This window comes from Petaurus breviceps, unplaced genomic scaffold, assembly GCF_028583685.1.
Source record: "Petaurus breviceps papuanus isolate PSGF00001 unplaced genomic scaffold, PetGlider_PUasm1.0 90466, whole genome shotgun sequence".
NCBI classification, from domain to species: Eukaryota; Metazoa; Chordata; class Mammalia; order Diprotodontia; family Petauridae; genus Petaurus; species Petaurus breviceps.
In genome coordinates, this window is record NW_027187260.1 from 836044 (window position 1) to 852590 (window position 16547).

At 35.1% G+C, this 16547-nt stretch overlaps 1 protein-coding gene and 1 pseudogene across 1 annotated transcript in view; both read right to left on the reverse strand.

The window, feature by feature from the left end:
• DNAH14 (dynein axonemal heavy chain 14) overlaps positions 1-16547 on the reverse strand; it is a 412217-nt gene that overhangs the window by 264813 nt on the left and 130857 nt on the right. The window contains exons 23-28 of the mRNA XM_069062634.1: positions 15918-16039; positions 13112-13283; positions 10842-10946; positions 10634-10752; positions 8994-9068; positions 983-1070 (exon numbers count right to left, since the gene is read on the reverse strand). Coding sequence (XP_068918735.1) covers positions 983-1070; positions 8994-9068; positions 10634-10752; positions 10842-10946; positions 13112-13283; positions 15918-16039 — 681 coding nt within the window. The remainder of the gene's footprint in view (positions 1-982; positions 1071-8993; positions 9069-10633; positions 10753-10841; positions 10947-13111; positions 13284-15917; positions 16040-16547) is intronic.
• On the reverse strand, positions 6377-7630 carry LOC138141752 (ribosome biogenesis protein BRX1 homolog pseudogene; annotated as a pseudogene).

Genomic DNA, 16547 nt, shown 5'->3' on the forward strand with positions numbered 1-16547 from the left:
TTATCTTGGTACATAGTTGGATTAGAGGTATCAAAGCAAATGTAATTAGTTTACAGGATGTTTTAGACCTAAGGCATCTATGTTAAGAAGGAAAGCAGTGATTAGGGGAAAAAGTCTTTAATGTAAACATATCTATTATTTTATAATATTTATTACAAATATCAAATTATGAATAATAAATATTATATGTAAATAATATTTATTATATTAAACATAAATATATCTAAGATATATGGACAACTAGCATAAATAAGATCAAAAGCCATTCTCTAATAGAAAAATGATCAGAGCCCCCCCCCCAATTTACATACTGATTAACAACAAAGTAATTGGAGAAAAAATGCCCCCCAAACCAAAGTTGAATGTTGTGAAATTATATAGAACAACCTTGCCTCAAAGATCTATTAGAATACATTTCCTCCTGCTCCTTTGTAGAGGTCAACGGGCGTGAAACATTGCATATAATTTCAGTTTTTTCCAATGGTTGCTTAATTTTGCTGACTCCCCACCCTTCCCCCTGCCACTTTTTATTCAATTCTTTGTAAAAAAAATGTATAGCTGTCTGGGAGGTTAGGAGGAGGAGGCATAAGGGAGAAAAATGGGTTATATATATACATATATATATGATGTATTTTAAAAATGAAATGAATATTAGTAACCTTTTCACTATTAGGAGTTTTATCAAAGATTTCATAATAAAAATGTATTGGTATAGTTAGCTTGCTAGTATGAATAGATATTTGTCATAAAGTACTTTTCACTTTTAAAAGATTCAAAGGATATTTTTTTAATTGATGGAGGCAAAGGAAATGAAAATTTACCTTAGCAAAGCAAATCTTTCTCATTAAAAGGTAAAAATTGGTTATAATACAACAGCTACAAGGATGAACATTTTTACACATATTTTTATGCGTCTGTTTTGTTGGCAATGTTTCCATAAACTATCTACACTTACATTCTAGCTCAATAAACATGAACTTACCACAACAAGCACCACTTGTCCTGGATGATTCTGTATCCATTCTCTGAAATTTTCCTGGTCCCATTCATCAATTCCTTTGTTTATAAACCTATAATTACAAAGTTTCATGTATGGACTTTATAAGCAATATTGTTGATGAGAAGCTTTTGCTTGCTGACTAAGAGTGACTAAAGTTATGGGGCAAGTTATTTTTTCAGAATCTTTGATTTCTCCATGTTATTTAGGTACTTAAAACAAAAAAGAGAGCTATTTTAAGTCCCATTACATCCATGATGCTCATTTCTCCATTTTCTCCTCTGAGGTTGGCATATTCTTTGCCAGTGAAGACTAGTAAGCTGCATGGATAGCAAGTAGTTCTCATATGTGCAGATAATAGAGAACTAGAAGAAAAAGAATGGTGAATACAAAGGCATATATTAGGGATTTTAATCTGGTGGTGGTCCACAGGATGGATTAGAAAGATGAGACTAGGTTGGTGAGGAGTTATAATCCAGGCTCAAGGGTGTGAGAGCAGCTGGTAGAATACAATGTAAGAGACAATATTAAAGATTAATCAATAGCACTCAGGAAGTGATTTCAATGAGGGGTGTGAGAGAAGAAGGATTAATAGGTCTAGAACATATTGAGTTGGGTGACAAGGAAAATGGTAGAGATTCAGAGAGGGAGAAATCCATAGTGGAAGAATATTTGGGGAAAAGATGATGAATTTGATTTTTAGACATACTTCGTTAGAGTTCATGATGGGCTATCTAATTGGGAATGTCCGAAGTGTAGTTAGAAATGTGGAACTGGAACTGAGAAGAGAGGTCAAGAATGGAGATGTAAACAAATATGTAAATACTGCCTATTGCTCTCCTTTCCCACTAGCTCCAAATCTGAATGGTACCTTTTTTTTTTTATTTTTTAAGACTTGGCGTCCCTATCTAACCCAAGTTAAAAGGACAGTAGTTGATCATGGACCAGATCCCATTGCTAATCCACAGGTGAGCCTCGATCTGCCCTACTTCTAATTTGGGCCTGTTGACCTCCCCTTAAAAAGCCCTACAGTCCCTCATTCCCCAGAGCTTGCCATATTGGTGCTGGGTTCAGTGTGAACATCCAGTTAATTTTAGCTCTACTGCAGCTGAGAACTCCCAAAGCAAATGATCCACCAGTGAATGACACTTTCTATAAAAATATAACTAAAATAATTATAGACTAATAAAATGCCACATCATCAGTAAATCTTTACCTCATCTTTGTCCTTGCCATACATTCAGCCTATTTGAGGGGTTTGTGGCGAGAACTCAAGCAGGTCCCTGTTTCTACTCTGCCATCTTGGCTCTGCCCTGCTATTAACTCTTTGGCATGAAATATTTACTAAGAGAAGGCAAAATGATATTAATCATAATATAGCATAATAGAGCAGTCCACCCATAAGCATGGGCCATGCTCTCCCAATGAAGCAGTCAGTGTCTTAACCTGGACTACAACAATAGATGCCATTAAGTCTCTGCTGGCCTTGTGCCGATGGAGAACTTTTGCAAAGATAGATGTGAGCCTCAGAATAACTCATATCCAGCTATAGAAAGCATCAATGGTGAAACTCTATCTGCTTCAAACTGGAATGTGAAATATGGGAACAAGAGCATTGGGAGAAAATCTAAGTGAGGCAAGACTGGGTCATTGCCAGTCACCTTGACCTTTGTCATGCCACAGGACTTTGATGACTTTGGAGAAGAGAGTGAGGCTGATGACTTTGCACAACAATGCCTCATTTAAATCCAATTCATGCACACATCCAGCCATCACCCTCATGATGTCATTGGTCCTCTTTGAGAACAAATAACAAACAATAACAACAACAACAACAACAACAACAAAGAATTCTGCATGAGGTCTTTACATAGAAAGAAGGACTTCCAGAGTAGGTGTTGTGAATTGAACCTTTGCCACACATATTTCTTATACATGTACCTCACTATTATTATGATCTAAGTTTAAGCTTATGTCTCCAATGGATGCTGTGTGTATTTGTGGGAAGTAGTAAACCAGGTTTTAGGGGAATATTTTGTATAACCTGTCTTTACCTTGTTATCTGAGCATAGTAATAGTTGCCATTTGGGGCCCTGTCAATTTGAGTAGAAGTTAGAATATGCATATATGTGTATGTTTCTCCTTCTCTTTTCTCCTTTTCCTTTCTTCTTCTCCCCTTCCTTCTTCTTTTCCTCCTCCTCTTTCTCCTTCTTCCTTCTCCAAATGTGGTCTCCCTCCTTACATGTGGGAGCTCTTTCCATAAGAATATAATTCTTATTTATATTTTGAAAGACATTTTAGGGTTTGGAGCCTACATTTTTTTATTTTTTAAAATGTTTATTTTTTGTTTTATATATTTTTTCTTTTTTTAAAAAAGCTGGGACAATTTACTTTTTGTCCTATGCAGTTCTCCTTTATGATTTCTTGAAATATAGCTCTGAAAAAATGGTGGGGGAATTGAGTGGCTGATCTAGGTCACAGTCCTGGGGTGAGGAGGAGTGCTGGCATGGCCAAACTGGTGGCAGCGGTGCAGCTAGAATCCTCCTTGCAGCTTCAGGGAAGAAAAGAGTGTTTGTGGTTGCTCACAGACCAGAGCAGAGACCAGGAGAGGAGTAAACATCTATCCTTTGATTATACCACTTTGAAGGAACTGAGAATTTACAGGGTCCTAGAGCTATCTCTGAAAACAGCTACACAAAACACCTGGAACTTAGGGTAGTACACCCTCCACTTAACAAAGAGCTCAAAAGTCAAGTAATTAGTTGGGAAAATGAACAAATGAGAAAAATAAGACTGTAGAAGTTTACTTTCTTGGTAAAAAGGTATTTTCTTATGTCCTTGGTGATGAAAAAGACCAAACATCCACTGGAAGAAGATCAAAGCATACAACCTGAGGAAGACAGCAATATCAAGGTTCCTACATCCAAAGCCTCCAAGAAAAATATGAATTTGTCTCAGGCCATGGAGGACCTCAAATAGGATTTTGAAAATCAAGTAAGAGAAGTAAAGGAAAAATTGGGAAGAGAAATGAGAGTAATGCAAGAAAATCATGAAAAACAAGTCAACAGCTTGCTAAAGGAGATCTCAAAAAATACTGAAGACAATAACACCTTAAAAAATAGACTAGCCCAAATGGCAAAAGTGATCCAAAAAGCCAATGAGGAGAAGAATGCCTTAAAAATCTGATTGGCCAAATGGAAAAGGAGGTCCAAAAGCTCACTGAAGAAAATAATTCCTTCAAAATTAGAATGGAGCAAGTGGAAGCTAACAACTTTATGAGAAATCAAAAAATTATAAAACAGAACCAAAAGAATGAAAAATAGAAGACAATGTTAGATATTTCATTGTAAAAAACAACTGACCTGGAAAATAGATCCAGGACAGCTAATTTTAAAATTTTTGTTCTACCTAAAAACCATGATAAAAAAGAGCCTAGACATCATCTTTCACAAAATTATCAAGGAAAACTGCCCTGATATTCTAGAACCAGAGGGGAAAACAGAAAATAAAAATAGTATATAGAAACAAAACTCCACCAATCACTTCCTGAAAGAGATCCCAAAAGGAAAACTTCTAGGAATATTGTAGCCAGATTACAAAGTTCCCAGGTCAAGGAGAAAATATTACAAGCAGTCAGAAGGAAACAATTCGAGTATTGTGGAAACACAATCAGGATAACAAAAGTTTTAGCAGCTTCTATACTATGGGATCAAAGGACTTGGAATATGATATTCCAGAAATCAAAGGAGGTAGGATTAAAATAAGAATCACCTACCCAGAAAAACTGAGTATAATACTTCAGGGAAAAAATGGAATTCCAATGAAATAGAGGACTTCCAAGCATTCTTACTTAAAAGTTCAGAGCTGAATAGAAAATTTGACTTTCAAATGTAAGAATTAAGAGAAACATGAAAAGGTAAACAGGAAAGAGAAGCCTTAAGGGACATATTAAAGTTGAACTGTTTACATTCCTACATGGAAAGATGATATTTGTAACTCATGAAACCTTTCTCAGTATTAGGGTAGTTAGAGGGGATACATACATACATACATGTGTTTATGTGTATATACATGTGTACATGCATATATGTGTATGTATGTGTGTATACACAAATATATATAGACAGAGGGGACAAGTTGAGCTGAATATGAAGGGATGATATCTAAAAAACAAAATTAAGAATGTCCTGGGAGAAAGAGAAAGGGTGAGGTAAAATGTAGGAAATAATCTCACACACAAGAGGCAAAAAAAAGAGCTTTTACAATGGAGGGGAAAAGGGGGGGAGTGAGAGGGAATAAGTGAACCTTACTCTCATTGGATTTGGCTCAAGTAAGGAATAACACGCAGTCAATTGGGTATGGAAATCTTACCCTGCAGGAAAGCAGGGGAAAAGAGGATAAGAGAGGGGGGGAATAATATAAGGGATGGCAGATTGGGGGAAGGGTCAGTTAGAAGCAAACATTTTTGTGGAGGGACAGGTTAAGGGAAAGAATAGAATAAATAGAGGACAGGACAGGATAGAAGGAAATGGGGTTAGTTTTTCACAACATGACTGTTATGGAAGTGTTTTGCATGGCTACACATGACCTATATCGAATTACTTGCTTTTTCAATGAGGGTGAGTGGGAAGGGAGAAAAGGAGAGAATATGGAACTCAATGCTTTAACAACAAATGTTAAAAATTGTTTTCGTGTGCAACTGGGAAATAAGATGTACAGGCACTGGGGTATAGAAATCTATTTTGTCCTATAGGAAAATAGAGAGGAAGGGTATGGGAAAAGGGGGGGGGGTGAGACTAGAAGCGAGGGAAGATTGGGTGAAGAGGTGGTCAGGATATATACTATCCTAGGGTGGGGGAGGGGAGAGATGGGAAGGAAATGTATAATTCTAAATCTTGTGGAAGTTAATGTTGAAAACTGAAAATATATAAATAACATGTATTTTTAAAAAGAGTTAATAGCATCAGCAGTGACTAATTTGTATAAATGGAAAGCACACAACTAGGGACTCAAGATCTACAGTTGTGAATAGTAGGCATTTTCCTATCCCTACATCAGGATTATCCCTAGGATCCTGAGAAAGAAGACCAGTAGTGTGGTGCACAGTTGTGATCAGTTCCTGACCCCAGGAAAGCCCTTGAGAGCTCCCAGCATGAACACAGGATAGATTGTGTCAAAACTCAGAAAGAATGAGAGGATAAAGGGGATTGAGTGGCATGCAGTTGGTGGTATCACATATAGGTTAAATAGGCATTCAATTGAAGTTGGGAAGGAGGAAGAATGGACAAGATAGTTAAGGTCTTTTTTTAATTAAAAATTTTTTTTGTTTTTTTGGAGGGCAATTGGGGTTAAGTGACTTGCCCAAGGTCACATGGCTAGTTTTTTTTTCCCCTTCAACTCTCCTGGCATTTTATTTTATTGAAAAAATGTGATGACCAAACTAATCTTCTATCAAACACTTTTGGCCCAAGATCTATTTATCAGTCCACTAAACAAGTATCAAAGTCCTGGATAACAAAAGAATATTTACATATTGAATGCAAAATAAATACAAAATAATGGAAAACATTTGTTTTCCACAGACTTATTCTGCTTTCTTAGTCTTCAAAGCCTTCTGCTTCATTTTTCTTTGTATTTTGTATATCTTTTTCTTTCTTGTTTTCAAACTGACTTTGGGCTCTGGTTTCACAAACAGCATTTCCACTGGCTTTTCTTCAGCTGGTGTCTTAAAGACATCATCAGTAGGATCTTCTGGAATAATTGTTCTATCTTCTTTCTTCTTGAGCCTCTGTACATCTTTGACTTGTTGTCTCTCCCTGTATTTTGCGGCTGTGGTCATTCTCACTATACGTCGATGCATATTGGGTGACTGGTAGTGTGGATTTTCATATAAAGTTGGCCCCCCAAAACTGCCTTGGAAAATCTTTATGAGATTTAAAACAAAATGAGGTCCAATTTCTATGAGAGCAACATCTTCTTCTATGATCTGATAGTTATGAAACCAGATCCTATTGTCCATGATGGTGAAGGTAAACACATGGTCAACAAATGGTTGGCTCTTGGGATGGTATTGTGGAGTACAAAAAATCTGAATAAGGAGTTCTTTTATCAAAGAATAATGTGAAGATTCATCAAAAGTAGGATCAAATGACAGAAGAGGACGTGAACCTCTCAAACAGTTTCCAGTCATCTTTAATTCAGCCAAAGTATGAATGTTTTGAACTAAGAACTTAGCTGATGGCCTCTCAGGTGAGTTTGAAAGTCACATAGAGAGATCTTGTTTTTTTCTTGGCTTCAAAATAGATACATTTATTGAAATTCTTTATTTCACAGACCTTATTAATTACAAACAACTTGTCTTTCCGGTCCATTTTGTTATCTGCTTTAGAATGAGGCATCAATGTTCTTAAATCTTGCATCAAGTGTCTTGTTCTGAAATTTATTCCCCTTGATGAGAAGATAAAGAACCCATTCCTTATTCTTCCATTTACCCTTGGAAACGGGGCCAGGGATGCAGTACTCCTTCTCTTCCTCTGCCTTCTTTGGGGCTGGAGGGAGCTGTTTTCCTTTTCGTTTTGGCTTCTTAGCCTCGGGCTCCCCTCCTCCATTCTGCTTCCTCTTGATTGCCGCCATCTTGGCCAGATTCCCCTTCCTCCTCCACACAGCTAGTTTTTGTATTAAGAGTCTGAGGCCAGATCCGAACCCAGGTTCTCCTGACTCCAGAGCCAGTGCTCTATTCACTGCACCACCTCGCTGCCCCTAATGATAAATTTGAACTAATGATATAAATAAATAAATAAATAAATAAATAAATAACAAGCCAGTGTGTACCTCACAGTAAATTAGAGAAGAAAGACAGAATGTTAAGCTAGGCAAAAAAAGAATCTTCAGCAAAACTATTACTGTCAAGTACTTAGGACTAAAAATGATCCCTAGGGATAAGGAATTTCATAGAGTAAAAGTGAAGTGAAATGTTTTCAAATTTCTCAATTTCATAGGAATTTTGCATGAAAATTAATCAGTATTAAGGGAAGTTTTCAACTTTATTAAAATCTCACAGTATACAAAACCTTATGAAAGCTTTGTATGATAGTGCAGTCAATTTTCCATATAGCTGTTACATGAAGTGACATTGCAAAGGGAATTCATATGGTAGATCTGTCCTGGAAATTTCTCAAAGAATGATAGACTATAAGATTATTCAGGTGCTAGTTTAGGGACTCATTACTGACTTCCTGGATTGTCCTAAAAGTTTTAGAATTTATCTCCTAGCCTCTTTTTGCCTTTTACTGAAATAGCAAATATATTGGATTATTGGCTGTTCTTGGAGTCATTCTATTTCCTGTAGCTTCTGTGCATTCACAGAGTGTCTTCCATACTTGGAATATGCTCTTTCCTCATATCTGCCTTTTGAAATCTGAGTGACCCTTAAGGTCCAGCTCAAGGAATCTCTCCTGCCTTTTGAAATCAGTTATCTCTTTTAATCCTCATAGGTTTTAATCACAAAAATGTATACAGTAATATACATATAAACAGTTAAAATTTTTTTCTACCATGAAATGAGCCAAATTATCAATTAGTTGCATATCAATTTCTTATAAACACAATAAATTAAGACTTTAATTTTTATCCTTATATAAAGATTTTTATCATTCTAACTTTTCTCTTTTACATATTTATATCACCCAATATTTCTGCTTCTATTCTATTCCCTCCTCCATAAAATCTTATCTGAATCCTCCTAGCTGAAAGTGATTTCTCCTTACTCAAAATTTTAAGCATATTTTTGGTTCTCTCTTTGTACCATAATTCATCCTTTTAATCATATTTATTAGTTTTCTTAATCTCTTATATTGCAAATTCTTTGAATCTGGAGACCATGTAATTTCAGTCTTTTTATTCAGTATATAGTCAGTGTTCAATAGATGTTTTTTGAATAGATAGCTAAGCTGAGAGCCTAGAACATAATTTTTAAAGATATGAAAGCCATACTTACATCTTTACCATGTCAAACATGTTCTTCTCCACATTTAGCAGCCATTGCTCTACAGCAGTTCTTATATGAACTTTCCTTTAAGTTTGTCAAAAAAGATTATTAAAAATTACTTACTGATATATATATGTTAAAATGCTACACACACATATTGATAGAGAAGCTCTATGGATTGATATGATCCCTAGCTACATATCAGAGTTGGACAGTAGACATTCTTCATAGACTTGATTTTTCTTGTGTGAATGGATAAGTCAAATTCCCTTGAATGATTATCATTTAGGGGACTCAACAATGTTCTGTGGCTTGATGCAGGTAACACAATGTCAGGACAACTGGAGCATTTGGAGGACCTCACTTTCTATATGGAATCCCATTTGTATTTGAATCTTGATGGTGACGAAAATTTTACAAAGCTTATGTTTCCCTCCTTTATGCCAGATTTTGAGACTAAACAAAGGGCCATCAAGCAAATTCCTTTCTCATTAAGTCTTTCAAGGAGTCTTGTATGATTTTGATGTATATATGCCAAATTTTGTCTGTACTGGTCTTGTAGTCTCATCCTTAAAGCCCCTCTGGACAGCTTTGCCTAGGGGAATCTCCTAAGATACTTTCCTTAAACTATTTTTTCCCTCCACTGCTTCTTGCTCTTTGAAGAAGTGATAATTCTCCACCAAAAGCTTCCATCATTCTTCTCTGTAAGATTTTACAAGTTGATATTCTAAAATAATATTGCCCGTAGTTGCCATATCTCTCAAGTTGGTAAATAAATAAAAGGAAGGAGGGAATAAGCATTTATATAGCACCTACTATGTGCTAGACATTGCAATAAGTGCTTTGCAAATATTAACTCACATAATCAAATATGTCAAGTTTTTGCTGACTCGCTTGCCTATAGTTGTGAAAGCACATTATTGTCTTAATGTATGCTGAAGTGTAATTTTAAATGACTTTCAAAGCTTGTTTCTTAATTATCTTTAACATAGGCCTATCTTATTTTTTATCTTTTTTTTAAGAGCAATTGGGGTTAAGTAACTTGCTCAAGGTTACATGGCCAGTTATTTTGCGTGGGTGCCAAGTATCTGAGGCCAGAACCAATCACAGGTCTCCCCACGCTGGGGCGGGCACTCTTACTCACTGCACCACCTGGCTGCCCCTATTTTTTATCTCTTAACATGTATTAGTTATGAAACAGTAGTAGGGTTAGAGGAAGTTGATGAAAGCTGGAACTTATGGAATCAGAGATAAAAGAAGATACATTTTAATATATTAAATAATGTATACATTCTAAAAAAATGCATATTTTAGTGCCAGAAAATGTTACCCTTTGACCCACAGTTATTAACTGTATGACTAACCAATTTGCATGTGTTGTAGTGAAAATCTGAAGCCTCCAAAGGTAGGAAGATAGTGGAGGCCAGTTTTTAAAAAGAGAGGAGAGGTAAAGAAAAGGGCCATTTTCAAAGTTTAACTAGAACACACAAATGTCTTGTCCCCACTCTATTGTGAATAAAGGATTTGCTAAATAAACACAAGCTTTAGCTAAATCCCTTTAAAGAATGATCAGAAATACCAAATAAGAATATTCTCTATTATTAAGATTTTGATATATCTTAAGATTAAATATTAAATATATACTATACTTTGGGAGAAGAAGTGTTTCACCTTCCGCTGATATAAGCAACGTGACCAGAGGAGGGCCTGTCTCTTTTTTCCATATAAACAATTGTCTTATGTTCTCAAAACATTTCATAAGATGAGGCTGTGGATTAGAAATATAGCTAATAGCATCATAAAATCTTGACATGGTCAAGAAAAAAAATATTCCTAAGCATAGTACTAAAATATTACCTGGATAGCCTCGGGATTTTTGCTTTCAGCCAAAATATCAATGAGTTCAGCATTGCTGAGAAAGCAAAATCTTGGGAAAATCATTCTTTTCACTTCAAGATACTCCTATCTCAGACAACATAGAGAAATATGATTAAGAACCCAATGTACTAATGTAAAGATATCATATATTTTATATGATATAGAATGAACATGCATAAAACCAAAATCATTGGAGATGAAGTATATATTCAAGCACCATTCTAAAATGACATTTACTTTTGAAATAATATATTTTAGTAGAAAGAATAGAGATTTTATAGTGAGAAGAAAAATGGGTTCAAATCCTGTCTTTGACATTGACTGGCTATGTGATCATGTGCAAATCACTTAACCTCTCAGGTTTTCCTCATTTGGAAAATTGAGTGGATACTTACAGTCCTTACTTTACAAGGCTATTGTAAGAGAAATGTGCTAATGTATAAACTGTACTTTGTAAATTTTAAAGTGCTTCAAAGCTCTTAGCTTAGAATGAACAAAATGCATTTTCAAAACATTTTATTAACCATCAGCAAAACATTGCATTGTGGTAGTATCTATGTGCCTGCTACACAGAACATTTCTGCCATGTTCTCAAGGGTATGCCCACCAATATCTATTTTTTTCCTTTTGAACTCTTCCAAAGGAAACAGTAAGGAAAACTTAGAGAGGTAGATTCATCTTTAAGATTCTATCGCTGCTCATGTGGTAAATTGTGCTAAGGTAGAGGTTAATATGCCACTTCCTATTCCCCTATTTTGCTGTCTGGTAACATGTTATTATCTTAGTTGTGTTATATTTCTTTTTCAAAGAAGTTTTTATTCTTTTCAAGAATATACCCAGAAAATTTCCAACTTCTCTTTATCTTAAGTGATTTCTCCTTATCTGAATGTTGTTTTATCTCAGTAGTCAATATATCCAGAATCCCTACCATGTAGCCATTTTTTTTGACTTTTCCATCCTTCAAACGAAGGATAGAAAGTCCTTTGCTATCAAAGAACAGTGGTTACTCAGAATGAGAGCTGTCTCCACTTCATACAGATTTTATCAGAGCTCATCATACACCCAAAGTTTGGAAGGCTGGGAGTAACCATGATAAGAGGGATAGTGACCAACTCCTTTTTCCACTATCCCTGAAATTGATACCAAGTGCCTGAATTACCTTACCTCTACAATACACAAGTGGTCAAAATATGAAAACAGCTTTTTCTCAAAAGGAAATACACAAATGAGAAATAATACACAAATGATCAATGACCAAAAAAAATCTGCTAAAATTATTTACCTGAAAAATAACAAAATAACTCTGAGATGTCACCTCATGGTCAATAAAATGATAAAAACAGCTGAAAACAAAATTCAGTGTTGTTTGGACTGTATAGACATGATTATATGCCTGTGGTGGATTTGTGAATTACTATAATAATTTTGGAAAGCACTATGGCATTATATAGAAAGAGTTCTAATGTTTATTCTCTTTGATTTAGTTATCCCACTGGAATTAAATCCTAATGTTGTTACTGAAAGGAAAAAAAAACTTATCTGTACAAAAATATTAATAGGAACATTATTTATTACAGCAGTGTTTTAAAATAAGTGTTTTAAAATAATCTGTGTCCACTGAGCAGTGGTTGAACAACTGTGGCATATGAATGTAATGGAATATTACTGCACTATACCAAGTGATAATGTAAAGATTACAAATAAAATATTATACACAGAAATATAAATGAAAGAAGGTACAATTAGAACAACATGCACATTGACTATGGATACAAAATAATGGTAAGGAAAACAATAACAACAAAATTTTTAAAAATAGAAAAATTCAGAATGGGAGGGGAAAATTTTGCTAATCTTATCAAAACCAATTTACATTTAAAAACAAATTATAAATAACGTACTTTATAGTTTTATTTTTAATCTCTCTTTTAAAAAATATATTTGGATTTGGTTTTTCTTGATGGTTACTAAGTTTAGAATAAATAAAAATCTTTTTTTAAAGAAATTGGCCTACTGAACCATACTCTCTGTAACATTGTCATCAAGTTCAAGAAGGACAGTACCACTAAGCTCACTAATTTCATTATCATGCTTGTCCCACAATTTGGGTTCTGCCCCATTCCCTGATATGTATGAGACTACTAAAGGTACTGTATTGTATAATGTCTGGCAATTTTTCCAAATGAAATGTCCCACATTATATTGTACTGAATTAAAAGATTCTTTATGCTAAAATGAATAAGTTTTACCTCAAGACTTTTCTTTATTTTTTCAAGGTGAATACTGCTTGCTTGCAACAATTCAAGGGTTCCTACTGATATGACTATTTTCAAAGCCTCAGGTTTATTTTCTACTCTTGACGTTATATTTTTCCATATAGAAGTCACGTCAGCAAAAAGCCTTGCTTCTGTTGAAAGTTGCCTTTATAAATAGAAACATGACTTTAATTTTCTAAAATACTATCCTAATTCTTAATATAAAATAATCTTCTGCCCAGGAATATTCATTATAGTTATCAAAATGGATTTGTACACCATATTTACAATGATGTCAATTTGTTATATGTTATCTTTTAATATATTTTGGATATCTATTATATTTAAAGTCACAGGAGTTTTATTAAGGATTTTTGACTCATTCTGATGTGCTATATACTATTCATGTTTGATTTTTTTTTTTAAAGAAAAAGGATAATGTAAAATGGATAGAAAATGTTGCATAACACCCTTATTTTAGGTAAATAGACCTCGTATTACTTAAAATTCTAGGAGCATTTCTTTTTCCATTGCATGGGAATGGATACTGATAGAGAACAATATTAGCACTCTGCTAATGATTGGGACTTAGTCATGAGTGAGTTTTAGTCCTTTATTTGGACTAAAACTTTCAAGGTGGCACTCAGCGTACTGATAAAACTATTGCTACAGGAAACAACACCTGAGCCTGTAACCATTATAATTTTCTCAGCCCTTTCTCTTTCCTAGGGGCAACTAGGTGGCACAGTGAATACAGTGTCAGTTCTGGGGTCAGGAAGATGCATTCTTTGTGAGTTCAAATCTGGCCTCAGATACTTACTAGCTGTGTGACCCTGAGCAAGTTACTTAACCCTGTTTTTCTCAGTTTTCTCATCTGTAAAATGAGCTGGAGAAGGAAATGGCAAACCACTCCAGTATCTTTACCAAGAAAAACCCAAATGGGGTCATGAAGAGTCAGACACAAATGAAAATGATTGAACAACAAAATTCTCTTTCCTGAGCTCCAATCCCACACCATTATGTGCCTATTATATATTTTGAACCACATCTTCCTTAGGCATCTTAAACTCAACAGGTCCAAAATAGAATCCACTACCTTTTCCTTAAAACCTACCTGTCTTTCCAAATTTCTCTATTATTGTTTGAGACATCATCATACTTGCAGACACCCACGTTGACGATTTCAGTGTCATCCTAGTATCCTCACCCTCATTTACCCACATATCCAATCAGCTGCCAAATCTTATTGTTTCTAGGCTACAACACCTCTTACATACATTCCCCTTCTCTCTATTCAAATAGCCACTGTCCTAGCTCACACCCTCCTTATTACCTCTTGCCTGGACTATTACAGTGATCTATTCAGTATCCCTATTCAAGTCTTTTCCATTCAGCTGCCAAAATGATTTTCCTAATGTGTACATCTTACTATATTAGTTCTCCACTCAATAATCTCTAGTAGCTTTTTATTACCACTTGGATCACAGAATTTTTCTTTGGAATTTAAAGATATTCACAATCGGAACCCTTTGTAGCTTAACAATCTTCCTAAATATTACTTCTGTCTGCCTGCTCTGTGGTTCATATAGGTTGGCCTAAGCAAAGTTCTGCAGACAGAACATTCCATTTCCCATACCTACATCTTTATATTAATTGTCCTCCATAACTGGAATTGTCCCTGCCTTGTAGGATTTTTGATATCCTTCAAAACTCAGCTCCCAGTGCCTTTCCTTGTCCCTTCAACTCCCTCCCCTCTACTTATCTTGAATAATTTACCATATATATATATATATATATCATCAATATTTTTGTATGTGTTGTTTCCCCCAACAGAATAAATACTCTTTAAATACAGGAGTTCTTTTCATTTGTCTTTGTATCTGTAATGCTTAGCACAGTATGAGACTCATAGAAAGCACTTGATAAATGCTCATTGATTGAGTTGGTATTTTGTTCAACACTAAAGAAAGTCCAGCCCAGGAAACATAATGCTACTAAATACAACATAACTTAATATGATGATGGTGTCTTATCAATTAATATATAGACTGGGCAGTCTGGAACTGTTTTAGTAGCCTTGTAATATGGGAAACAAAATAAGACAAATTCAATTTCCCCATTTTCCTTATATTTTCATCTCACTAACTGAAGAGTGAGCACCTCTAGAAGTGATATTTGGAATTGTCATCCTTACAAAAACAATTATAATAATGATTTCTTTGGTTTTTAAAGACCTTTGCAACTTGGCCTCTTTCTATCTTTTCTGTCTTCTCACATTTCACTCCCTTCAGTATGCTGTACAATTCAGTGACACTGATCTCCTTCCCACTTCTCCCACAGGACAATCTATCTCCTGATCCTGTATCCCCATGCCTGAAGGTCTCACCCTCCTCAGCACAGTATCCTACTTAACCTGAAATTTCAGCTAAAAGCTCACCTTTGTCAAAAAGTCTTTTCATATCTACCTCAATGCTAGTGCCTCCCCTCTGGAATTGCCTCTAATTTACCTTGTGTATATTTTCTATGTACCTAGTTGTTTACATATTCTCTGTCCCATTAGGCATGGTAGGGACCATGTCTTGTCTTTTTTTTATAGCCCCACAACTTAGCCCAATGCCTGGCACATAGTAAGCATTTAACAAATGCTTGTTAACTTGATTTGTCAAGTTATATTTTTATCTGTAGTCCAAAATAATCTTAATGTAGTACATTTAAGAAACTTAATATGGTAAAAATAATAGAAAATGGGAGAAACAACTAACATACATTTTCTAGTAAATATCTGTTTTAATGTGGATACCTTCGTATTTCAGTAGCAAGAAAAATGGGTTCAAGATAAAGCCAGTTTCTTTGACATGTCATCCAGTCATCCAAAGTATGAGAGAAGAGATCCAACTTCTGGTCCCAATCATCTGCAAGAGGCTACATTAAAAAAGAACATTTTATAATAAAACAAAATCTAAATATTGCCAAAATTCTTTTTTAGAGACAGAATACTCTTAGCATTAGCAAGGATTTCTGTTGAGGATCATAGTTGGAGGAAAAATCAATAGTCATGAAAAAATTTTCTTTTTAAATTTACTTTTGGGGAGTGGAGCCAAGATGGCGGAGTAAAAGCAGGAACTTGTTTGAGTTCCTGCTTCAACCACCTTCAATACCTGTAAAAAAATGACTCTTAACAAATTTTAGAGCTACAGAACCCACAAAATGACAGAGAAACAAATCTTCTGCTGAAGGCAGCCTGGCAGACCAAAGGGAAGGGTCAATTACACTAGACTGGGAGCCCAGCTTAGTCCCATGTGAGCTGCAGGGCCCAGACCCAGGGTGGCCTGACCAGCAGAACAGACTGGCCAGAGCACAGTACAGGAGAGTGAATTACTGGCATCTATGGCAGTTTCTAGAATTCTCAATCCATAAAGGCCAAAGACAA